General features: G+C 44.4%; 1 protein-coding gene across 1 annotated transcript; it reads left to right on the top strand.

Annotated features, from left to right (window-relative positions):
- The first annotated feature begins 488 nt into the window (after positions 1-488).
- On the top strand, positions 489-6,066 carry GINS3 (GINS complex subunit 3). Its single transcript, XM_019754846.3, has 3 exons — positions 489-948; positions 2,759-2,992; positions 4,423-6,066. Exons 1-3 carry the CDS (start codon positions 763-765, stop codon positions 4,651-4,653), a joined length of 651 nt encoding a protein of 216 aa, XP_019610405.2. The 5' UTR covers positions 489-762; the 3' UTR covers positions 4,654-6,066.
- The last annotated feature ends 17,957 nt before the right edge of the window (positions 6,067-24,023 follow it).

The following is a 24,023-nucleotide window of genomic DNA, read 5'->3' as shown; positions in this document are numbered from 1 at the left end:
AGAACAGGGGAACGATTGGCTTTGTGTGTGAGTTAGATAAAGGAAGTGGAGATTGTCAGTTGATGGTTAGGTGAGCTGGGAGGCGCTGGATTAGGCTCAGGACCTTTGCAAACCATGTGTAGTCTAGTGCTACACCCCCTCGTCCCACTCCACCGCAAACCTCCTCCAAAATACTACAAAAAGTCTATAACTATTTGGAGCTACAGCGGGAGTGTTTTTTTGTTTGTTTGTTTTTGTTTTAATTTCAAGTACCAAGATTAACAGAGATGCAAAGTGACAAAACTAGCAAATAGATTCGATCAGGCCTGGGATGAAGGGCACAATGACACCTTTCTTGAAGCCTCCAAACGTGTTGTAATGTGCTTTTAATTTCATATAAACATTTAAAGGACCACATAAACACAATCTAGTGCAAATGCACCCTGCCGCTTTAACGGGCATCACCAGCTTCTTTTTAAGGTTCCCACACTGGGCTACACCCTGCGAAAGAAAATTTCCAGCAGACTACTTTAGCGCTCCCCAGTCCCCGCCACGGGTCGCACTGGACCGTCTGCGCGGCAGACTTTATCGATTGCTTCTGCCTGGGCTGACCCGCCTGGATCGACTGCTCCTGTCTGGCCCCTCCCCGGACGCGGGAAAAGTTTCAATCCACTAAACCCTCACAATCCCGGCCAGCCTTCGATTCCTCCTCCTTTTACATCCCTGACTCCCCGCGGTCTCCTGAATCACACGAGTCGAAGTGGAGAAGCTCAAGTCGCCGCCATGTCCGAGGCTTATTTCCGGGTGGAGTCGGGTGCGCTGGGACTTCAGGAGAACTTTCTCTCATTGGACGACATCCTGATGTCCCACGAGAAACTCCCGGTGCGCACAGAGACCTCCATGCCACGCCTCGGCGCTTTTTTCCTGGAACGGAGTGGAGGGGCCGACACCGACAACGCGATCCCTCAGGTAAGCATTTTGGGTCGGCCCCGCGCGAGAACACTACAACTCCCGGTGGGCCTCGCGGCTTTGGGGCGTGGCGTCTCCGGGCGCGCTGTCCTCTGGGATTTGTAGTTATAGGGAGAGGCAGGGTTGTTCGCGCCGACGAAGTCTGTTCGCAGGTCTCCCCACCTAGCCTTGGCCACCTCCACGGAAACGAACTTTATCCTGGGTCGTCAGGCTCCCTCCAATACTGATTTCATTTTTTAATCAGTGCTGTCTCCCCCGTCCCATGAGTTAATGCTTAAAGATTGGCTCCCGTTGAATATACTTCAGGTTCAGGGTTCTGATCACGTTTGCCTTAAAACAAAGCAACAGCTTTGTGTTCTGCAAGAGCGTGTGCCCCGCAGATTGCTAGATTCGTCCCTGCATAATGATGACGGTATCAGCGACCATTTACTGAGGGTTTTGGTGCCAACATGAATGGGGTAGGTGGAGTGTACTTTTCCATTTATTACCCCTTTAATCCTTCAACAACCCTCTAATTAGGTATTGTTACATACAAGAAAGCTGAAGCCCAGGAAAGTATGGTAGCTTGGCCAGGGCCCCCCCTGTACCTGGAGAGCTGGCGTTGGAACCTTGGGTTGTCTGACTTCATATACAAGTTTGTCCCAGGAACGTGGCCTGTAGTGGTTATTTTTGATTTCCTATTAACCTTAAGTTTTGTTTAGAGGGTGTTTTGTTTGGTTTGTTTTGAGTCCATTTTTATCAAAGTCATACATATACAAAGTTTAAAAAGTCAAATGGTACTAAAAGATAAAAAAATAGCAGGCCCTGCCTTGCTTTCCCCCCACTTCCTTTTGCAGCTCCACATGGTCTGTCTACTTTTGGTAGTTTCTTTAAAATTCACCTCCCTATTTCTAAATAATAGTCTTAAACTTCTTGATTTTTTTAAAAAAAATGTAGGCATTATTTCTTGACTTTCCATTAGAGCAGATAAGGATTTGGTACTCTCCCATACTGGGAAATAGAGACATGCTGCTGGTACTTTATTCATATTTCCTTCACTTTTACCTAATGTCCTTTCCTGTTCCAGGATCCCACGTTGCACTTAATAGTCATGTCTCCTTACGCTCCTCTTGGCTGTGAAAGTTTATCAGACTGTTTTTAATGACCATGACAGTTTTGTGGAGTACTTTTGTTGCCTCCTTCAACCCAGTTATGTTTTCCTTTTCTGTTTCTTTTTTTTTTTTTTTTTTTTTGCGGGGTTGGGGGGAGATATTTCTCTTAACTTCTGGTCTGTCTCCTCATCTTTTCCAATTCTGTTAAGACTTTAAAAGAACAGAGAGACACTTATCTTTTCTGTCATCGCTGAAGCTGTGAAGTGGTGTGGGGAGTAGTGGCCTGAGCTCAGGCTGACCCTATCTTTCTTTGTCGTCCCCAGCGCTCAGGGTGGCGCTTCACACATAGTCGGCACTCAGTAAGTGTATATGTGGAATGGATACTGAATAGTCAAAGAAAGTAGGATGTTTCTGATACCTCTGAAGTATCTGGAATTGGACAGTTTTTGTTTACGTTAGGAAACTTTCCCTTTATACCACATTTTTGTTCTCTACTATGTTTTTATTGTATAAATCCATTTTCTCCCTCCTTTCCATCATGACATAAAACTTGAGCGCATACAATTCATTTCTTCAAGTCACAACCAGCTCTTCTGTGTTTGATAGTCACTCCCCCAAAGAGAACAGGCATTATTGCTCGTGCAGCGTGTATTTCCTTTTTGTCATACACACATTTACTCTGTCATTGATTTTAAAATCTACCTTCTTGTCTGATGCAGGGCGCAAAGCTGGAACTCCCCTTGTGGCTGGCGAAAGGGCTTTATGACAACAAGCGGCGGATCCTTTCTGTGGAACTTCCCAAGATCTACCAAGAAGCTTGGCGGACGGTGCTCAGTGCGGACGCCAACGTGGTGGACCTCCACAAAATGGGGCCCCGTTTCTACGGCTTTGGCTCCCAACTCCTGCATTTTGACAATCCAGAGAATGTAGACATTTCCCAGTCTCTCCTACAGGCAAGTAATTGATGTGAAAATCTCTGGCACTGTACATGTCTCAGGAGTCAGCTGTGGCAGCCACCAGACATCACTCTTACCCAGGGAAGTATATAATTTATGCAATTAGCTTATTATTATTCCAGGTCTACAGTTACACTGTATTTGCCAATTATATAGTATATGTACATATGTATATGTATAGACACTTACATATGACTTGCCTGCTGAGCCTCATGTTTGCTTGCTAAGAGTCAGGACCCGCAGGAAGTCCTGGAAATGAGAAAGAGGTAATGGTTGATTACAGCTGTCAGGCACTTAAATACACAGTCGCAATCCAGCCCCAGGACTGGTCTGAGGGGTCCTGTAGGAAATACATGTGCTATTTGCTTATTTGTTCCCTTCCCTTGCTCTGTGGTTAAGACCTGGCTCTGCTGTGTGACTTGGTCAAGCTACCTGACCTCTCTAGGCATCAATTCTTCACCTATGTAATGGAGGTAATAGTGCCAAAATTATAGTGAGGTTATATGCAGTGCCACTTAATAAATGGTAACTTATTACTGTCCATGGACAAAACAACCTTATGCATATATTGTCATCCTTTACAGGATAACCTTAACTTTTTGTAATTATTTTTTATTCTGTTAATACTAGAAGAAACCGTCTTTTCTACCGCGTTTTACTTCCTCATTTTTAGCTTCATAAGAACTGTTAGCTCAAGAGACATGTGTTCCCTGGACTGTGCTAACACCCTCCATTATTAGGCTTAAGGGTTGTTTGGCCTAACATATACCGTGTTTCCCCGAAAATAAGACCTAACCAGAAAAGAAGCCATAGCATGATTTTTCAGGATGACATCCCCTGAACATAAGCCCTAATGTATCTCTTGGAGCAAAAATTAATGTAAGACCCAGTCTTATTTTCAGGGAAACATGGTACCATTTTTAATGTGACAGTAAAAAAAAAAGAAACAAAAAATCCTGTTGCTATCCATTCAGAAAAAGAAGTCAAGTATAGAGTATAGATGGTTTGAGCTTATGAAACTCTTGAGCGGTAAGTTAAGACGAGGAAAATCTAATGTTTCCAGGACATGTTCTTGAACCAGAACACTGCCCTTTTTAAGTGAGTTGTATGTTTTCGTTTTCCATCACTGCTTTGAGGTGCTGTTGATTAGAGTTGCTTATATATAAGGTAAGACTGCCACGAGACAGTAAGGATATTATTATGGCTTTTCGAGGAGCTGACTCTTGCCAGCTGTTTGCCAAGTGCTCTACATGTATTAATTACTTCATTGGATTTTCACAACCCATTTCACAGACAAATAAATTGAGGCTTGGCCATGTGAAATAACTTACTCTGACTGAGTCCTGAGACCAAATTCTTCCCTTTCTTGTCATTTAACTGTTCAGGGATAAAAGTGAGTCTGATTTCTCTTCTCCCTTCCTCTTCAGACATTTATTGGACGTTTTCGCCGCATCATGGACTGCTCCCAGAATGCTTACAATGAAGACACTTCGGCACTGGTCGCCAGGCTGGACGAGATGGAGAGGGGCTTATTTCAAATAGGGCAGAAAGGACTGAATGACTTTCAGTGTTGGGAGAAAGGGCAGGCTTCTCAGATCACAGCTTCAAACCTCGTTCAGAACTACAAGAAGAGAAAGTTCACGGAGATGGAAAACTGAAGGCCAGAAGAACACTGAATCGCACATTGTAGATTTATCTCTGAGTGTCCTTGGTAAGAACCTGGTTGACCCTGTAAAGGGCCAGAATCCAGTTCCATCTCATGGCTTATTTCCTGCAGTACTCTCTGGAGTGGAGGTATCGTCTGGTTGGGAAAGTTGGTGCTGGAGGATGTCCCTGGCCCTGTAAGTCTTCCAGGACTATCCCACCCTGCTGACCCACGGCCCAGGCCAACTTAACCCAAGAAGTCACAACCGAGAACTCAAAGTCCTTTATAAAGGAGGCTCATCAATACGTACGTTGCCATAGGGTTGGAACTGGAATTCCATGTGCCTGGCTTTGACATGCTTGATGCCCAGTGTCACTAGCTCCAAAGGACAGCCACAATTTGGGCCGTCTTAGTCTGTTTCCAGAATGGTCTGTTGAGCTTCACTGCCTCATCTTCCTCATGGTAGCACAAAGGACGCACCCCCAGGATGCTGGCCTTGTAAATACATCTCCTGCCACCTGCCTGGGGGGCGTTACTCCAATTTCCAAAAACAGTCGCCAAGAATAAGGAAGGAAAAGGGAAAAGCAGATGAATGGCATGGCTTTTATTACAGAGATGTTGCTTTCCTCCTCTGGCATCAGGAAGTCACACGACTCTACCATCAACCTAGAGGGGAAATGGTTAAGCTGGGCTTGTTTATATCTTGGAGATCTTGAGAGCATCTGCACGGTTACTCCATTCCCGCCCTAGAAAAGCTGCCAGGGAGTCGACTGGAATTGCACAGTAGTTATTAACGGGGGCTAACCAGCCCTTATTACACGGAAATAAGGACTATAGGGCTGCTGGTTATATAGAGCCCTGTGTGAGAAGCTTAACACTTGGCCAAATGGAAGTGGGCAAGAGGCCTTGGTTATGTTTTTTAATCTTCAGTCCATTTTGCAACATGATTCCCTAGAGGATTCCTGACCATTTACCAAGGATCTGTTGAAGCAAGCACAAAACTTCCTCTGTGAAGAAGCAAGGACACTCAGGCTGAGTGGAAAACAGCATTCTTGGGGCCCACTCGCCTGTTGGAAGGGCAGCCGTCTCCACACCACTGCGCCCCTTCCGACTTCCCACAACTAGTGAAAATTGCCTTTGTTTTTAGAAATTATTGAGGGACTTGGGTATCCAGACTGTGCAGATGTCTTTGCAAACTTAGAATGTCAGAAGTGCTTTTTAAATGTCAAATTTTAAAATGGAATCGATGTTTTTATAATCTGATTTTTGTGCTAAATAAATGATCCGCTTTGCAATGAATGCACTCTGTACAAATACTGTTTCTGTAACTTGAGTACTACAGGTGGTCCCGCAGAGCGATCGGGGAATTTTATCTTTGATCGTATTTGATAATAATGTCCCAATAAATCCATGTTTTAGCCACTGCTCTTTTGTGTGGATGATACTCATAAATATGAGGTACATTCTCTGTTTTAGAATGTGCTTGCCCTAGGAAGTTGGGGCTTCCATTGCTGCCTCAGCATTTACCTATAGCCAGGGCCCCCAGAGGCAATTCACAAGCAGAGTGAGCAAAGCATATTATTTAATTTTTGGATTCATTATTTTCACAAATCGCTTTGTATTTAAAGTCAGTCCTAAGGCTGCTGCCAGTTTTTCTCTTACTGAAAAAAACAAAAAAACAAATTGCCAAGGGGCCACATATGTGGATTTGCACGAGCAGAATGTATTTCCTGTTTTATATTTTGAACAGATTATAAGTAGCTTTTGAAACCCATTTCCAATTAAAATTCACCGTCAAGCCTGTCGATTACTACCCCTTTCCCCCGCAACCCTTCCCAAATCAGTCTTTGGGATTTCTGTTTGGTCCCTTCAAAGAGGTAAATTTTTCAAAATGAGTCAACAAATTAACTCAAATACCAAGTCGATCTTCAAAATCAAGGGAGAAAATGTGTGCCCTTACCCCTTAAAGACTTTCCAGGTAACTGGCGTTAATTGTATACAAAGGACCTCCCTGTTCAGGTTTTTCCCTGGAACAGTCCAGGTTGCGGAGAAGAGGGGGGCAAGGCTTGGTCTCCTGGGTCAGTTCCTCCTGCTCTCCCTGACCTCTGAACTTTGGATGGTTCTAGACTCAGTCCATGGATCTCTTCGTGCCATTCTCACTTCCTAGCGATCTGGTCCAGTGTCAGGCTTTAAACACCATCTATCTGCTGATGACCAAAGTCCATCTCCAGCTCAGAACTCTCCCTCTAACTCCAGATTTGTATCCAAACACCTGCTTGACATTTCCGCTTCGACAGCTAACCTGACGTGGCTAAAACAGCTCCTGATCTTACCCTCCCAGTGCCACTATAATCTTTCTCATCTCTGTTTTTGACAACGCTGTGCTTCCCAATGCTGTGCTCAGGACAAAAACCTAGATGTTTCCTCGGCCCTCCTCTTACTCGCCATATCTTTTGGGTCTGCCTTCGAATCATGTGCAGAACCTGACCACCTCTGCCCACCTCCAGTCCTGAACAGTTATGGGCCCCTCCCATCTGCCTCCCTGCATTCACCCTCCACCCCTCCTTCAGACTCGTCTCACTATAGCAGCCAGAGTAATCTTATTCAAAAGTAAATCAGATCTTGTTAATTTTCTGCTCAAAACCTTCCCACCTCAGAAAAAGGCCACTTTACCATCCCAGCCCCGTTTGTTGAAAAGTTCCTCATTCTCCTGTGGTTTGGTATTGAATGTTCTTACTGCTGCTGTAGCAGAAGTAATTTATTTCTTGTTTTAAATAAAAATTTCATCTTCTGCCTAAGATTTCAGAGCATTTTACAGAGCTTCTCAATCTCTCAGCACTACTGGACCTGACAAGTTTCTGGAATACTGGGAAATACTGAGTCACACTCAAGTTTACACAGAAGTTCAAGTTTACTCCATCCCACTATGAATCTATCTGTTCTCTTCTGTTCCCTCATCCTTCAAGAAATCCCAGGAGAGCTTTTCATCTTTATGCTTAGAACAATGTTGAAGTGAAAATGCAATATTTTATACTGATCTTGGGAAAAGAAAGGAGATATTTATGTGTTCAAGAGAAAAATCTGAATGGAAATAACTTGAACAAAATATTGGATAGATGCTTACCTATAAGAACCTTGATTTCAACAATCCTTATCTAGTATCGGTAAACTGAACATTTTAATATTGAATACACATAGAAACAATTTTTTAAAAAACAATTAAATGCCCTACACCTAAAGAAACATGTCTAAGATTTGGAATTCTGTTGCTAACTCTTGGTATTGCCATTTTGAATGAGCAATAAATCTCCCTTTCTTAATGCGTAGTGCATAAAACCTAGTGTATCAAAGGCGAGCCTGAGAAAACGGATGGTCACTCTTACTGAGCACAAGATAAACACAGGTGACCTGGCAGCCTGCCGTTGTTTGATTTTTCTAGGCCTCTTCCTTTATGCCTAGCGAATCAAAGTACACATGGTGTAACCAGACACAGCTCAGTTGCCAAGCATCCTTCCTGTAGGACACATTCTCTTTCCGGGGTCCTGCGATGTGGTCTGAAGGAAGGTGCACGTGAGGCCGCCCCCAGAAGCCAGAGGCCTCCCCTCCCTTCTGTGTCTGCTTTCCAGAGATCCGAGGCAAGTCAACTAAAAGGGGCATCATTTCATTAAACGTTTTAGTTGGTAATAATTTCAGATTTCTAGACCAGTTGTAAAAATAGTACAGAGAATTCCATCCACCCCTTGCCCAGCTTTCCCTAGCACCTTACACAACCATGGTACCTTTATCAAACACAGGTAACTAAGCCACAGGCTCGATTAAGATTTCACCAGATTTTCCACTAGTGTCCTTTTTCCTGTTCCAAAATCCAATCTTATGTTGCATGTAGGGGGGCACTCATTTTTGAAAGCAAAGCAGAGCATCAGCATGTTCCCTGCACTAATGTTAGAAGCGAAGCTTATTGGAAAGGCTTCGTGGTGGGGGGCTGGGTAACGGCCAAGTAGGAGCCTGTTAGGCCTTGCTCAGGGGCAGGCCTCTGGTCAGCTCGTCTAGGAGGGAGGAGTGCTTGCTTTCCACCTGAAAATCTGATGGGGAAAGGTCTCTGGTTTTCCTTAGAACTTCTAGCTTCCTCTCTCCCTCTGATAGCAGTAACCTGATTTTCTCCCCTTTCCCTTCTGGCACATACTAGCTAATTACCTCTTTCTAAATGAGTTTCAAAGGAGCAGGCTTTACACCCCAACATCATTGCCATTTGTCAGCACAGATCTGAACACAATACCTGTGAAATGCCAGTGTTTCAGAACCCTAAGGGCAGCAGCAGAACCAGTTAAATCCTTGCAAATCTCTCCCACCTCTGCCCAATGAACAAAACCCAACCAAACTGAAGAAAGCCCAGAGTTCCAAATCCTAATGACAGCCTCTGCTCTGGTATCACCCTGCCTGGAGAAAGAAGTTGATTTGATTCCCACATGATTTGTATGGCTCCCTTTGTGCGACTAACAGTCTTCCCTGAGGACACCTTCTTTTCTTTGGATGCAGAAAAGCAAGTGACTAGCAAGTGACTAGGGGTACAGATCCAAATGTAACAAATGAGGCAGGTGAGAGAAGAAGGGTGTGATTTATTGAAGGAAAAGCGGTGAGAATGCATTTTGATGCATGAAAAAAGACTGGCGACAGAAACCAGTATCGAAAGCCAGCACTGCCGGAGTCATCGGAGGGGAGAGATGACAACAGTTGTTCCCGGAGAGTAGCCTTATCTTAAGGGGAACAAGAGGGCTTGGCACTTGGTTCAGGGGCAAAACATTTTTAAAACTTTTCACAAGACACTGTCATTTTCTAATTAGCATTTCATACTCAGTCACTTCTTTATCCAAATTCTGGATAAGTATTAAGTAACGTGCTTCTTTTCGAATAACTAAGCAGTGTAGGAGGTATTTTCTTAGGTTTTGAGCCAGTGCAGACCTTGAGAAACAGTTCAGAGGATGCTACTAGCTGAATTTCTAGATTATTTCAAAGACTGGGGAAGGGGGGGGGGTGTTGCACCATAGAACATGACACATCGTGCTCATGTATGTCCAGCAATGAAAATCAAGTTTCCAGTTTTTAAGGCATTTTAAAAATAAATCAATAAAAACGGAAACCTGTATTGTAAAAGACTGTTATTTCCATAGACCATTGTGATTTAAAAAGACTTTTCTGCCAGTGCAAATAAAGAAGCCATAGGAATATATGTGTCTTGAGTTACTGTGTATGTATCTGTCGAGAGAACAGCGTTTAGCTGCATTAAATGGAGAGAAATGTATCACCTTGCTTCATTGCAACCCAAGCATGCCCACTGGACGTCATCCACACGATGGGGAACGGTCCCTTGGGAACCCATGTGGCAGAACAAATCTCTTAGGAAAGAGGTTATGTCTCCAGGCCCCCGAGATGAACATTAACTCTGAAAGCTAAAGCAAGAGACCTGATAAGGGGGTGACTGCTCGAGAGTATTCTCTGTGGGACCCCTTCGCTTTGTGATGCCACTCTGTTCCCTTCTAGAAATGTAACCGGTGGTAGAGGTGAGCCTGACGGCCCCCTCATTCCCTGCCTGACCTCTGCTGGCCAGTCAGTTTTCCCAGTCCTGGGAGCTGGGTCCGCCACAGTTCAGCCATCCCAGTTTTCCTCCTGTCTGGGGGACCTTTCTGACTGCGTCCTCTTACCAACCTCCAGCCACCACCCGGCGTTGTGTGCCCAGAATTTGTCTGGGAAGCCTTAAGGCGGTGACATGCCTGCTCCTTCCAAATTCTTCCCAAATAAGCCGATGATGGAGTAATGGGGTTTCTTATCAGAGCTCCCTGAACGGGTAGCGGTGACGCCATAGCTTAGAGCTGAAGGGTCCCCTAAGGATTAACTAGAACAGGCTGTCAAAAAAAAACCTCACGTTTTATCACATTACATTTACTACATGTGAAAGAATACACGTAACACGGCTTTAGATTAGGAAATGTTATAACACGAACACCCGTGAACTTGCCGTTCGTTTAAGTTCTAGAACATAAGCAATGCTTTTGTGTTCCTCCCGCATAGTTCCCCTGCCGCCCCCCCCACTATCCTGGGTTTTCTGTCTATATATTTAATGAATATATTATTTTGATTGGGTTTTGTGTTTTGTGTACCACGCTGCATGCCGTCTGCAGGACCTTGCTTCTTTCACTCAGTTTTATATTTTAATGTTCAACCATGTTGTTTCATTCATTTTTTATGGTTGAATGATATTCTATTGTGGGAACGCATCACAATTTCTACAAGCGTTCTCTTATCACTGGACACCTGGTTAGTTTCCAGTGTTTTTTTATTTTTTCTATCACAAACATTGTTGCTGCCCACATCCTTCTACACATCCCAACCATTTATTTACGAGTTTCTCTGGGGTGAATTTCACCTACAAGCAAAATTGCTGTCTTCTAGGGTCTGTGAGCGCTCAGTTTCACAAGGTAGTGCTGAAATGTACCAATTCACTCTTCCATCAGCTATGTGTGAGAGACCCCATTATTAGATTTCTTCATTTTTTACCTGTTTAATGGGTATAAAATGATACCTCATTGTGATGCTAACTTGCATTTTCCTGAGCAGTAATGAGGCTGATTATTTTTTATATGTTCATTGACCAAAAAAACAAATAACGTGATTTAAAAAATGGGCAAAGGACTGCATAGACATTTCTCCAAAGATGACATACAAATGGCCAACAAACATGAAAAGATGCTCAACATCACTAATCATTAGGGAAATGCAAGTCCAAACCACAATGAGATATCACTTCACACCCAGTAGGATCGCCATTATCGGAGGAAAAAAAAAAAAAAAAAAACCACCACAAAATAACAAGTGTTGGTGAGATTGCGGAGAAATTAGAACACTTGAGCACCATTGAAGGGAATGTAAAACTGTACAGCCGCTATGGAAAACAGTATGGAGTTTCCTCAAAAAATTAAAAATAGAACTACCATATGATCCAGCAATCCCACTTCTGGGCATTTACCCAAAAGAATCAAAAGCAGGATTTCAAAGAGATAATCGCATACCCACGTTCATCACAGCATTATTCACAAAAGCCAAGAGGTAGAAGCAACCCAAGTGCCCATCAATGGATGAATGAATAAAGAAGATGAGGTATACACACAATGGAATGTTAGTCAGCCTTAAAAAGGAAGGAAATTCTGACACAGGCTACAACATGGATGAACCCTGAGGACATTATGCTAAGTGAAGTAAGCCCATCACAAAAAGACAAATACTGTATAATTCCACTTATAATTCCACGTACTTAGAATAGTCAAATCCATAGAGACAGAAAGACTGGTGGTTGCCAGGGGCTGTAGAGGGGGGAATGCAGACTTGTTATTCAAAGGTATAGAGTTTAAGTTTTGCAAGATGAAAAAGTTCTAGAAATTTGTTGCACACTTGAACTGTACACTTGAAAGTACAAAGTTTATGTTATGTAGTTTTTACCCCAAGAAAATTTGTTTCATTTTTAAGTGTTATAGCTAATAATAGCTATCATTAATTATTGAGTGCTAGTCTGTGCCAGGGGCTGTAATACCGGCTTTATATGCATTATCTCAATTATTCTTCACAACAACCCTAAGAGATAAATTACTGTTTTCCTGAGAAAGAGACAGACTCAGTGAGGCTAAGTAACTGCTCAAGGTCACACAGCAACAAGTGCCGGGCCCAGGGTTGGGACCCAGGTCCAGCTGATTCTGAAGGTCAGATGCTCAACTGCTCTGCATTCTGATCAGTGAGCGGCAGAGCCAGCCAGGAGCTGTGGGCAGCCCTCTTCCATCACACCACCAGGCGTCTCTTTCTTCAGTTTTGGTCCTTCCAACACAGCTTCTACAGGCATCAGCACACCATCACCCCTGAGCGTCTCCTTTGGGAAAATTGGCCCAAGCTATGCCTATGTCACATAACCATTATCTGCAATATAAATAGGACTCCTTCTGTTTCAAAACACTGCTCATGTCACTGACAATTCATGCTCATTCCTGAGATTGCAAGTTGCTATTTTTGAAAAGTTATTTTGATGGCATGTTGCCCCAGGGGCCCTTGGCCTGCTTAATCTGGGTGTCTCAATTGGCAGAACACAGTGCAGCCCTCTGGATATGATTAGATGTGTCTAATCTGCAACGTTGGCTGTTCCAAAAAGTCCCCTGCCTCCCTCCATCCCCACCCTACCCCTTGCTCAAAACCAAGTGCCAGATGGCCAATGGTTGGCCTGATGGAAGGGAGGTTCGCAGAAAGAAGAGCCCGTAGGACAAGGTTGGCAGGTATCCAGCCTCTTCCTGTGTGGGTTTCACTGACAGCAGAAACTAATCCCATTCATTCACTTCTCCAAAGACAGTCTAGTTTGTGCCAGTGCCAGGCGTGGGGTCTGCACTGGGGAGCGGAATGGTCACTGCCCCTGTGCAGTTTACATTCTCAAGGGGGATTAGATCTGATTGCAACATGATCTATGACGGGAATTAAAGGGGTGTGAAGGGGAACAGCTAGGGGCACCTTCTTTAAATAGTGTGTTCACGGAGGGCCTGTCTGAATTAGGATGTAGCAAGTACCAAGGCCCTGGGTGAGGTCTGTGGTTTGGCCTGTTCTGAGGAAGGAAATCAGGCCCGGGTAGCAGGAGTGTGGAGGGCTAGGATAAGAGCGACAGAAGGTGAGGTGCGGGGAGGAAGCAGGGCCAGATCCTCACAAACAAGAGCACAAGAGGGGCCATACAGAGTGCCTGAGCCCCTATGGCAGCAGCAGCTTCCCAAGTCAGGGGTGTGTGTCTAGGGGGGGTAGGGGTGGGTGTGGGTGTGTGTACATGTGCACGTGGCCTCCAAGGGGAGAGACATTTAAGGGAAATCCTACTGCAGTGGTTCTCCAAGTGTGGTCCTCAGACAAACAGCATTAGCACCACCTGTGAATCTTAGAAATGCAAACTCCCGGGCCCTACCCCAGACCAACTGCATCCCCTGAGTACGAAGCTTATACCCAGTAGATGCTTCATTATTGGACAGTTGAACTTGAAGTTGTGCAGTTCCAGAAGGCACCCCAGGATTAAAATGCAGAGCCGTGGGGTGAGGGCACACTGCAGCCAGCAGGGGTGCACCCCATGGCCTGGAATGAGAACAGGCCTGGCTCACATAGATTTGGCTGATTTCAAGGTGCAAAGGTAGAGACACAAATGCATCTCTATAGCTCTGCCAAGTGACTCTTCACACTGTCCTCCCCGTGCCCTGGGCAGTGCTTAAACTTTTACAAGGTGTGAAAGGAATTAATATTCCACTGCCCCAGGTTGGAAGCCTTTAAACTGGTTTCTAGTTACAAAAATCAGGCAGAAAAAAAAGTAGAAGGGAAATTATGTTACCTTCAACCTCAGTTAACTGAAGACCAGCTGCAGGGGATGTTACCAAATTATCTGCTAAGAAAACCAATGTTGGGGTTGAGAATAAGCCTGAGACTTCAATCCTGGGGGTCCTTTCGAAAAGAAAGTTCTCTGCCTGAGGACTGAACAGGCACTCCAGAAAAACACCCTTTCAGAGAGATCCAAGATGGCGGTGTAAACACTGTGCCTGCGTCCTTCCATGAACCCATTAAAATTACAACTAAATTATAGAACAATCAACCTGGAGAACCATTTGAAATCTGGCCGAACAAAAATTTTATAACTAATGATATAAAGAAGTCACGTCGAGACTGGTAGGAGGGGTGGAAACGCAAAATGGGCCCAAACCTCCGTGTAGTAGTTGGGAACCAGGAGGAATATCTCAGCCACTGAGGTTCCCCACACGAGAGACCCCAGCCCCACACCTGCCTCCTCAGACCAGAGTACTGGTGCCAGGAAGAGGAGCCCCCACAACATCTGGCTGTGAAAAACAGTGGGGATTCCGACAATCCGGGTGGGGCAGAAGGCTGCAGGAAACCCAGACATACTCTTACATGGCGCGTGCACAGACTCGCTCGCAGGCACTCACCTTGGGCTCCAGCGAAGGGACGGTGACTGGGGAAGTGTCAGAGGCATACAGGGGGCAGACTGAGGTGTGTAGCTTCAGAGTGAGGGCTGGAGAGATAGCCCCCATTTTTGCTGTGTTGAGCCCTCCTACCTTGCAGCCAGCAGGCTGCCGACATCTTTCCTGTGTTGAGCCCACCCCCACAGGCCAAATCTGAATCTGATTGGCCTGGTGCGTTCCACTGCTCCAGACTGCTGACTCACTGGGACCCCCATCCAAACCACCCAACTCCGCCCAATACCAGAAGCACTTTTTCCAAGAGCAGCTAGTCTTGCCTGCACTGCACTCTTTCTTGAAAAACTGCTGGAGTCTGCAGGACTCAGGCAGGCGGCAGCTGGCCTCAGTGTACTCTGAGACTTTTGCTGATTCGCTCCAGGCTCAGCACTGGCACCGAACCAGAGTCTACATTAACCCATTAACCTGTTGACCACAATTCTTCCCACTCTAGTGACGCCCTGAGATCCTGCCATGTGTACCACATAAGGCTTTATCAGGGGCTGAATCTTAAGGGAACTGGCTATGGTAATAACTATGTATAGTGTCAGGTGGGTACTAGACTAGTTAGGAGGGTCATTTCTTAACTTATACAAATGTCTAACCACAAATGTACACTAAAATTAATGTAAAATAATACTGAATATTATTGTAATATTATCAACTGTATCAACTGTAATGGAAAAATTTTAAGTGGGGGGAAAAGGTGAAGAGAAATAAGAGGTCCATATTTCCAGGTGTAAAACAAATAAGTGATGGGAATGTAACGTACAACATAAGGAATATAGTTAATATTGTGACAGCGTGGTACAGTGTCAGGTGGTTGCCAGACTTATCATGGTGATCACTTCTTTAGGTATATAAATGTTGAATAGCTATGGTGTACACCTGAAACTAATATTATATTAGATGTTAACTATATTTTTAATAAAAATCTTTTTTAAAAAGTTAAACATAGAATTACCACATGATCCAGCAATTGTAAGTATATGCTCAAAAGCATTAAAAGCAGGGACTCAAACAGATACCTGTACACCAGTGTTCATAGAGACGTTATTCACAATAGCCAAAAGGTGGAAGCAATCCCAATGACCCAGCAACCCAAACTGATAAGTAAACAAAATGTATTATATCCATACAGTGAAACATCATTCAGCCATAAACTGGAATGAAGCACTGATACAGGCTACAACATGAATGAACCTTGAAAACATCATTCTAAGCAAAAGAAGCTAATCACAAAGGACCACATATTATATGTTCATTTATATGAAATATGCAGAATAGGCAAATCCATAAAGACAGAAAGTATACGAGTGATGCCTAGGCCTGGAGACCTGGGGGTTGAAGAGGTGATAGTTGAAGAGGGGTACAGGATTTCTTTTCTGGGGTGATAAACAATTTCTTAAATAGATGTAATAGTTGCACAACTCTGTGAATACAATAAAAGCCAGTGAATTGTAAAAAAAAATAAAGTAAGAAGCACCCCTTCCCCAGTTCTACAGAACAGCAGGCCTCCACTTGGTAATTGTTCTGACAGTAACAAGTTAACAGGTTTAATATAAATAGAACCCAAATAGGCGTTGAGTCCCCTATTTTTTGCAACCAGAGGCGCTGCCAGAGTTTCAGTTCCACATGTGTCGGGGCTGGTGACTTTGATGCAGCAGGACACTGTTGAGAATTACATAAGGGAAGTGAGCTCATGGATTCAGTAGTTTAAAAGTCAACACAAAGCAGTAGGACGCTACCAACTGTGGTCTGTTTTTTCATAGATCCAGAGGGTAAAAAACAGGTCAAATCACATCCCCCAAGTCAACACAGGCGATAGAAGCTTGGGGATGGAGGTGTCCTGTGGGGTCTGCTGTCCAGCACCAGTGTGACCAGCAAAGTCCTTGAGCCAATTCAGATCTTCCAAAAGTAAATTAGGGCCTTTCTGCCTGTGGACACCCATCGTTCAAGTGTCCCCTCCGTGGTCATGCCTGAGTCTCCCACAGAGGCCGGACGGCTGCTGGGCACTGTGCATCGGAGGTCTGAGCTGCGAAACAGCCGCTGAGAGTCTGAGGAGCTGTTCTGAGCAATGGGGAATTCTTCCAAACTGTGTGATGAGAGATCCAAACACCACGTGCTCCACAGGCTTTGGGTTTGTCCCGTGTGCCACTGTTGGGGGGTGGGGGTGCAGCCATGCAGGCAAGGCCACACAAGGCGGATGAAGAATTGTGGCACCAGAGAGGGCTGTCTCAAGAGAAGATCCTCAAAGACCTGGTGTCCACTTCAATGGAAAAGATTTTTGTTGGGGGTATCGAAGAAGACACTGAAGAACATCACCTAAGACGTTATTTTGAACAGTGTAGGAAAACTGAAATGATTGAAATCATGACTGACCGAGGCAGTGGCGAGAAGAGAGGCTCTGCTTTTGTCACCTTTGATGACCGTGACTCTGGACACAAGACTGCCATTCAGAAACACCATCCTGTGAACGGCCACAACTGTGACGTAAGGAAAGCCTTATCTAAGCAAGAGATGGCTAGTGCTTCATCCAAAGGAGTCAAAGTGGTTCTGGAAGTTTCAGTGGTTGAGGAGGTGGTTATGGTGGGAAAGCCAACTATGGTCATGGAGGAAAGCTCAGTGGTCGAGGTGGCTTTGGTGGCAGTCGGGGTGGTGGGGGAGATGGTGGCAGCGGGGATGGATATAAAGGATGTAGTAAAGATGGAAGCAGTTTGGAAGTGATGGGAGCTACAATGATTTTGGCAACTATAACAATCAGTCTTCAAATTTTGGACCCCGACAGGAGGAAACTTTGGAGGCAGAAGCTCTGGCCTCTATGGTGGTGGAGGCCAATACTTCGCCAAACCATGAAACCAAGGTGGTTATGGCGGCTCCAGCAGCAGCAGCAGCAGTTATGGCAGTGGCAGAAGGTTTTAATTACTGCCAGGAAACAAAGCTTAGCAGGAAAGGAGAGCCAGAGAAGTGACAGGGCAGCCCCAGGCTACAACAGGTTGTGGACTCAGCCAAGTACCGAGGTGGCAGGGCCTAGCTGCTACGAAGAAGCCATGTTTTAAACAACGCTCATGCATTATGCACAAAAAACTCGAGGACTATATTTGTGACTAATTGTATAACTGTTTGTTTTAGTTTCTGTTCTGTGGAAAGTGTACAGCAATCCAACAAAGGGTTTTCATGTATATATATATATTTGTGTACCCATGCTGTTGATTGCTAAATGTAATAGTCTGATCATGACGCTGAGTAAATGTGTCTTTAAAAAACAAAAGTAGGGGCAGCCAGTTAGCTCAGTTGGTTAGAGCGTGGTGCTCTTGACAATAGGGTTGCCGGTTCGATCCCTGCATGGGCCACTGTGAGCTGCGCCCTCCACAACTAGGTTGAAACAGCTACTTGACTCCGAGTTGATGGGTCCTGGAAAAACACACTTAAATAAAAGCTTTTTAAAAAAACTTTAAAAAAAAAGTAAATTAGGGGTCAGTTTTTAATCTCATTAGTGGTTTTAGGCAGGATCATGTAGTAATGAAGGACTGAGGCCACCTACGTTCAAATCCCAACTTCGCCACTTTAGAGTTGCCCGACTTAGGGGCAAGTTGCTCACCTCTGGGCCTCACTTTTCTCATCTGTAAAATGGGGGTCATAATAGTATTTGTAGGGTTTCGAAGAACACTTAACTGGGTTATAGTAAAGTGCTTAGAGTAACGCCCAGCACAAGGTAAGCCGCCAAATGATGCAGGCTACAGGGGGAGATCCGGCATAAACAAGTAGAAATGAAGATTTCAGAAACGCATAGAACCCTGAAGAAGTTAAATAGGCTGATGTGACTGGGGACCAGACAGTGGAGTGCTACTGTCTGGGCCCCAAAAATCCCTGGTCTATACCATCATTTTAAATTTATGCCTCAGTATGGTTGGAATGTAGCTTATTTAACCCATAGAGTAGTTTAAACATATGGGCTCATGAGTCAGATACACCAGGTCAAATCCTAGCTATGTTACATACTCTTCAGTCCCTCTGCCCATTTCCTTGCTTGTAAAAGCCAGACACTAATAGGTGGGTTATACGGTTGTTGTGAGGTTTAAAGAGTTCAGATGTGTAAAGTGTTTAGAACAGGGTCTGGCACTTGGAAAGTGCTAATTAAATGTCAGATCTTATTATTCTCAGTGCTTTGCTTTTGTAACATTTCTAACTATATCTTTGCACACATCTGTGATTATTTCCCAGGGATCAGTTCCTAGATGTGGAATAGCTGGGTGGAATCATTAGCATGTTTTTAAGATTATGAATACATAATACAAAACTCCTCTATAAAGATTCAGATTCAATAATTGTTCTAGGACTGGGTTTACAATAGTCATCAAATACATAAAAATCCCTGCCCCCAGGGGGTTTCTGTTAGAAAGGGAGTAGACAATAAACAAAAGAAAGAAGTCATGTATTTGAAAGTGATGAGTGCTACGGAGAAAAATAAAGCAGGGACGGGGGTTGGAGGGCTGGGATGGGGAAGGGGGTGCAATTCTAAAGAGGGTGGTTCAGTATGCTCCCTGAGAAAGTGACATTGGAGCAGAGATCTGAAGGAGGGAGGAAACATGAGGACACCTGGGGGAGGAGGGTTCCAGCAGAGAGAATAGCAAGGACAAAGGGCCTGGGGCAGGAATGTGTCAGAGTGTGCATGCGGGGGAAGTGGGAGGAGAGGGGGACAGAACAATAAGGCGGCAGGGACATGTCACCTAAAACTACACTTTGGGAGCAGTTTCAATGTAGGTCTAGGAAGGCTGAAGTATGTGTTCAAGGGGCCAAACAGAACAAACTGAAATATGTTTTCCTTGTTTCAGTCTATGCTTAAGAGCACCAGGGAGGTGACAACTCTCACTGCTCCCCAGTGAGAAAATCAGAGCTTCTTTGTTTTCTGAGTAAAACGTGTGTTTTAGATACTCAAGTCCAGTCTTTTTCTCCTAAAACAGTTAAGAACCAAGAGCGGAATGAGAAGATACAGCTTGTTTGGTTTGTTCCTGGGCGGTGTTCCCGGGCAGCCTGTTTACCAGGTGTGCAATTTTGAGACAGTACTTATCAGGGGAATTTAGTCTAGAGCCTGAGATGACATTGCCCCGGGGGTTGAGGGTCCCTGGGCCCCACAGCCACCAAGTATCGGCCCAGAGACACAGAGCAGAGCAGAGCTCGAAGGTAGCAGTTCAGGGCAAAGAAGTACTGAACCCCAAGTTCATCTTGGGAACCACCATGGTGGAAATAAGAGACCTGCAATTTCCACCCACTTCTTCAAACAGCACAACTTCTGCTTCAGTTGAACTAGGAAGTTCCAGGGGCTTGAGGAGCACCAGACTTTGAGCCAAAATGGTTATAAACGAGGGGAGACGAATCTTGGTGTAGATTCACAGATGTTCCTGTTGCCATGTGGGATCAAAGAGAATCTTGGCCTGAGGGTGGCTTCTCCTGTTCAGATATCATCTGCTTTTACGTGTGCTCCCATTTGTGACTTGGCTGGTCCGATATGTCACTGATCACCTACTGTGTACAGCAGGGCTGGGTGCCCGACGAGAGCATATAAAAGATTCGTTCTGCAGGAGCTGCCATTTCCCACCAGGGGAGAGAGGGACACTTTTGGCTAAGTGCCCCGCAAACCTTGCCTTCTCCGAGATAACATGAATCAGGCTTGTTCGTTTTTTTTCTCCCTCTTTCCTTCCCTCCTTTCTCCACCTCCCGCCCCCATTCTCTCATTCCTTCCCTCACGCTTTCCTTCCTTCATTCTGTTTTGAGGATGATACAGTTTCATCATTATGAAATGGGTTTAGGCCATACATCATTTGTCCTGATAACTGTCCCTTAGTTCATTTTAAGTTTTGAGCAGAAATAAGAATTCCTCGCTGAAAAAGATAAAGCAATTGGAAAACACCCAAAGGAAACAGGCAAATCTTCATCACTTTGCCTGCTCTTCCTCTCCCACGATACCCACTGTTAACAATTTAGTGTTTACTTCCCAGAGAAGACGTTTGTACCATGCAGACCTGTATTTCTGCATGTAGATTTTTTTTTTTTTTTTAAAGATTTTATTGGGGAAGGGGAACAGGACTTTATTGGGGAACAATGGTCAAATTGTTGTCCTTTCAATCTTAGTTGTGGAGGGTTCTGTTCAGCTTCAAGTTGTTGTTCTTTCAGTCTTAGTTGTGGAGGGCGCAGCTCAGCTCCAGGTCCAGTTGCCGTTGCTAGTTGCAGGGGGCACAGCCCACCATCCCTTGCGGGAGTCGAACCGGCAACCTTGTGGTTGAGAGGACGCACTCCAACCAACTGAGCCATCCGGGAGCTCAGCGGCAGCTCAGCTCAAGGTGCCGTGTTCAATTTTAGTTGCAGGGGGCGCTGCCCACCATCCCTTGCGGGACTCGAGGAATTGAACTGGCAACCTTGTGGTTGAGAGCCCATGCTCCAACCAACAACTGAGCCATCCGGGAGGCAGCTCAGCTCAAGGTGCCGTGTTCAATCTTAGTTGCAGGGGGCAGAGCCCACCATCCCTTGCGGGACTCGAGGAATTGAACTGGCAACCTTGTGGTTGAGAGCCCACTGGCCCATGTGGGAATCCAACCGGCAGCCTTCGGAGTTAGGAGCATGGAGCTCTAACCGCCTGAGCCACCGGGCCCGCCCTGCATGTAGATTTTATATAGAAAGGAACTAGAACTCACTCCTCCTGGGTAATTCACTGCTGTGTTCCCAGCTCCTGGCGCATGATAGCCATTGAAAATATTTGTTGAACAAATGAATTACGAATTTCTGACATTTGTCTCTCTCATTCAAAAATACCCCATGGACATCCTTTCATGTCATGTGTCTCATGCTTGCGATGGCTGCGTAGTATCCTAGAGAAGTCTGCAGCGCCATTCAAGCAGAACCCCATTGTCAAACATTAGGCTGTCTCCACATTTTCAATATTTGAAGTCACTGCACCTATATCCTCGCACACTCATGCAACTATTTCTGTAGGCAACTGTGGAGACAAAATAATACCCCCAAAGATGTCCACCTGCTAATCCTCAAAACCTGTGAGTTTGTTACCACACGTGGCAAAAGGTAAATGCGTTGCAGTTCAGGCTCTTGAGACGGGGAGAGACTCCTGGATTAACAGGTGGGCCCATCGAATCCTGAGGCTCCTTATAAGAGGGAGGCAGGGCACTCACAGTTATAGCAGGTGACGTGGAGCAGTGGGGGAGGGGAGGAGATGTGCGGAGAGAAGCAGAGGCTGGAGCGATGATGTTTCTGGAAGGGGGCTCTGAGCCAAAGAATACGGACAGCCTCTAGAAGCTGGAAAAGGCAAGGAAATATATTCTCCCTGGGGCCTCCAGAAGGAATGCAGCCTTGCCAGCCTATTTTGGACTTCTAAGCTCCAGAGCTGTAAGATAATCGATTGGTGGATTTTATTTTCTCATTGTGATAAAATACATATACCATAAAATTTGCCATCTTAACCATTTTTAAGTGTACAGCTCAGTGGCATTAAGTATTTCATAATATTGTGCAACCATCACCATCAGCTGTCTCCATAACTCTTCATCTTGAAAAACTGAAACTCTGTGCCTAGTAAAAAATAACTCCTCATTCATCCCTCCCACCCCTGCCAGACAACAGTCTACTTTCTGCCTCTATGAATTTGACTACTCTCAGAATCTCATATAGTGGAATCACAGTGTCTTTTTGTGGCAGACGTATTTCACTTAGTATGATGTCCTTAAAGTTCATCCATGTTGTTGCATGTGTCAGCATTTCTTTCCTTTTTAAGGCTGAATAATATTCCATTGGCTGGTGGTGGCTTTCCAGGTGGAACTGAGACAGGTCTTAGCTGAGATACCAAGGGTTGGTTAAAGCAGTCGTCATACTTCGGAGATATTTTGGTTTGTGTTCCAGACCACCGTAATAAAGCGAGTCCTCATCTTTCTGCTAGTGGAGGGTCTTGCTTTCCATTTGTAAAAAAGCACAATACCTCTGAAGCGCAATAAAGCAAAGCCCAATAAAATGAGGTGAGCCTGTATTGGAACATCAAGACAGCTGACTCCCAGCAGAAAAACCAGCTGACAATGTATGGATGTACCTGAATCAGCTGACAGTGTAATAAAGGCATTATCCATGAAAAAATTAGTGACAATTTTATCTAACTTGTGATGTTGAAATTTAACAAAAGTGTTTACATAACAGATTTCAGAAGGAAATCACATCTGTTTTTAGTTTTTTTCCTCTATTTTTTAAAAAATATAAATGGGCTAAATCAAAGCTGATTTGATTAGATGTAAAATTCTTTTTAAAAAAGTGGATTAATGTATGTCAGGGGTTATACTAGCCACTAGAGATACAAAAGATGCATGAGAAATTCTGTGCTTTTGGTGATCAAAAACTAGTGTGTAAAATCCTACAAAAGCTTTAGATAAACCGTCAGAAAAGGTAGCTTCTTCCCTCAGAAGTTTTGCAGACTTTGGTAGTTGTAGACTCTATTGATTGCTTTGCTGTAAAAAAAAAAAAATTTGTTTTAACTGAAACTTTTGCTTATCCATTCATACGTCAGTGGACATTTGGGTTGCTCCTATATTTTAGCTATTGTAAATAATGCTGCTATGAACATGGGTGTACAAATATCTCTTTAAGACACTGCTTTCAATTCCTTGGGGTCTATACCCAGAAGTAGAATTGCTCGGTCATATGGCAATTCTATTTTACATTTTTTGAGGACTCTTCATACTGTTTTCGATAACAGCCCTGCCATTTTGTATTCCCACCAACAATGTGCAAGGGCTCCGATTTCTCCACATCTTCGCCAACACTTGTTTGTTTGTTTGTTTTTTGTTTGTTTTTTATAGTAGCCGTGCTAGTGGGTGTGAGGTGATATCTCATTGTAGTTTTCATTAGCATTTCCCTGCTGATTAGTCATGATGAGCATTTTTTTGTGTGCTCATTGGCCATCTGTATGTCCTCTTTGGAGAAATGTCTCTTCAAGTCCTTCCTTCACCCAGTTTTAAGTTAGATTTTGTTGCTGTTGAGTTTTAGGAGTTCTCTATATAGTCTGGATATTAAACCAGATTTGATCAGCATGTTTGGGAATCTCACAGTAAGCTAGAAATGAGCTGAACACCTAAATCTTCTTCCGTCACATCTCTTCTGTCCCGTTCTTGTGTCATTGGTTTGTTTTTGACCGTGGGGCTGTACTTTACTTGTATCACTCCTAAACTTTATGTTGTCTAAATAAACAGTGAAATATTAAAATCTCCAGCATCAAGCTACCGACAAGTTCTTTGTTGCCATTTCCACTCCTCCTACTTTGGGAAAGTGGAAAGAACAGATGGATTTAGCCTCTTAAATATCAGAG

This window comes from Rhinolophus sinicus, chromosome 8, assembly GCF_057876585.1.
Source record: "Rhinolophus sinicus isolate RSI-liver-muscle chromosome 8, RSI-T2T, whole genome shotgun sequence".
NCBI classification, from domain to species: Eukaryota; Metazoa; Chordata; class Mammalia; order Chiroptera; family Rhinolophidae; genus Rhinolophus; species Rhinolophus sinicus.
Note: the sequence above shows the minus strand (reverse complement) of the source record. Positions and strands in the feature narration are given on the sequence as shown.

Excerpts from the sequence above, each read along its gene's own strand:
- GINS3 (XM_019754846.3), top strand. The coding sequence starts at position 763 with ATGTCCGAGGCTTATTTCCGGGTGGAGTCGGGTGCGCTGGGACTTCAG. Across the intron at positions 949-2,758 it reads CCGACAACGCGATCCCTCAG|GGCGCAAAGCTGGAACTCCC; the intron begins GTAAGCATTTTG and ends TGTCTGATGCAG. Across the intron at positions 2,993-4,422 it reads TTTCCCAGTCTCTCCTACAG|ACATTTATTGGACGTTTTCG; the intron begins GCAAGTAATTGA and ends CTTCCTCTTCAG.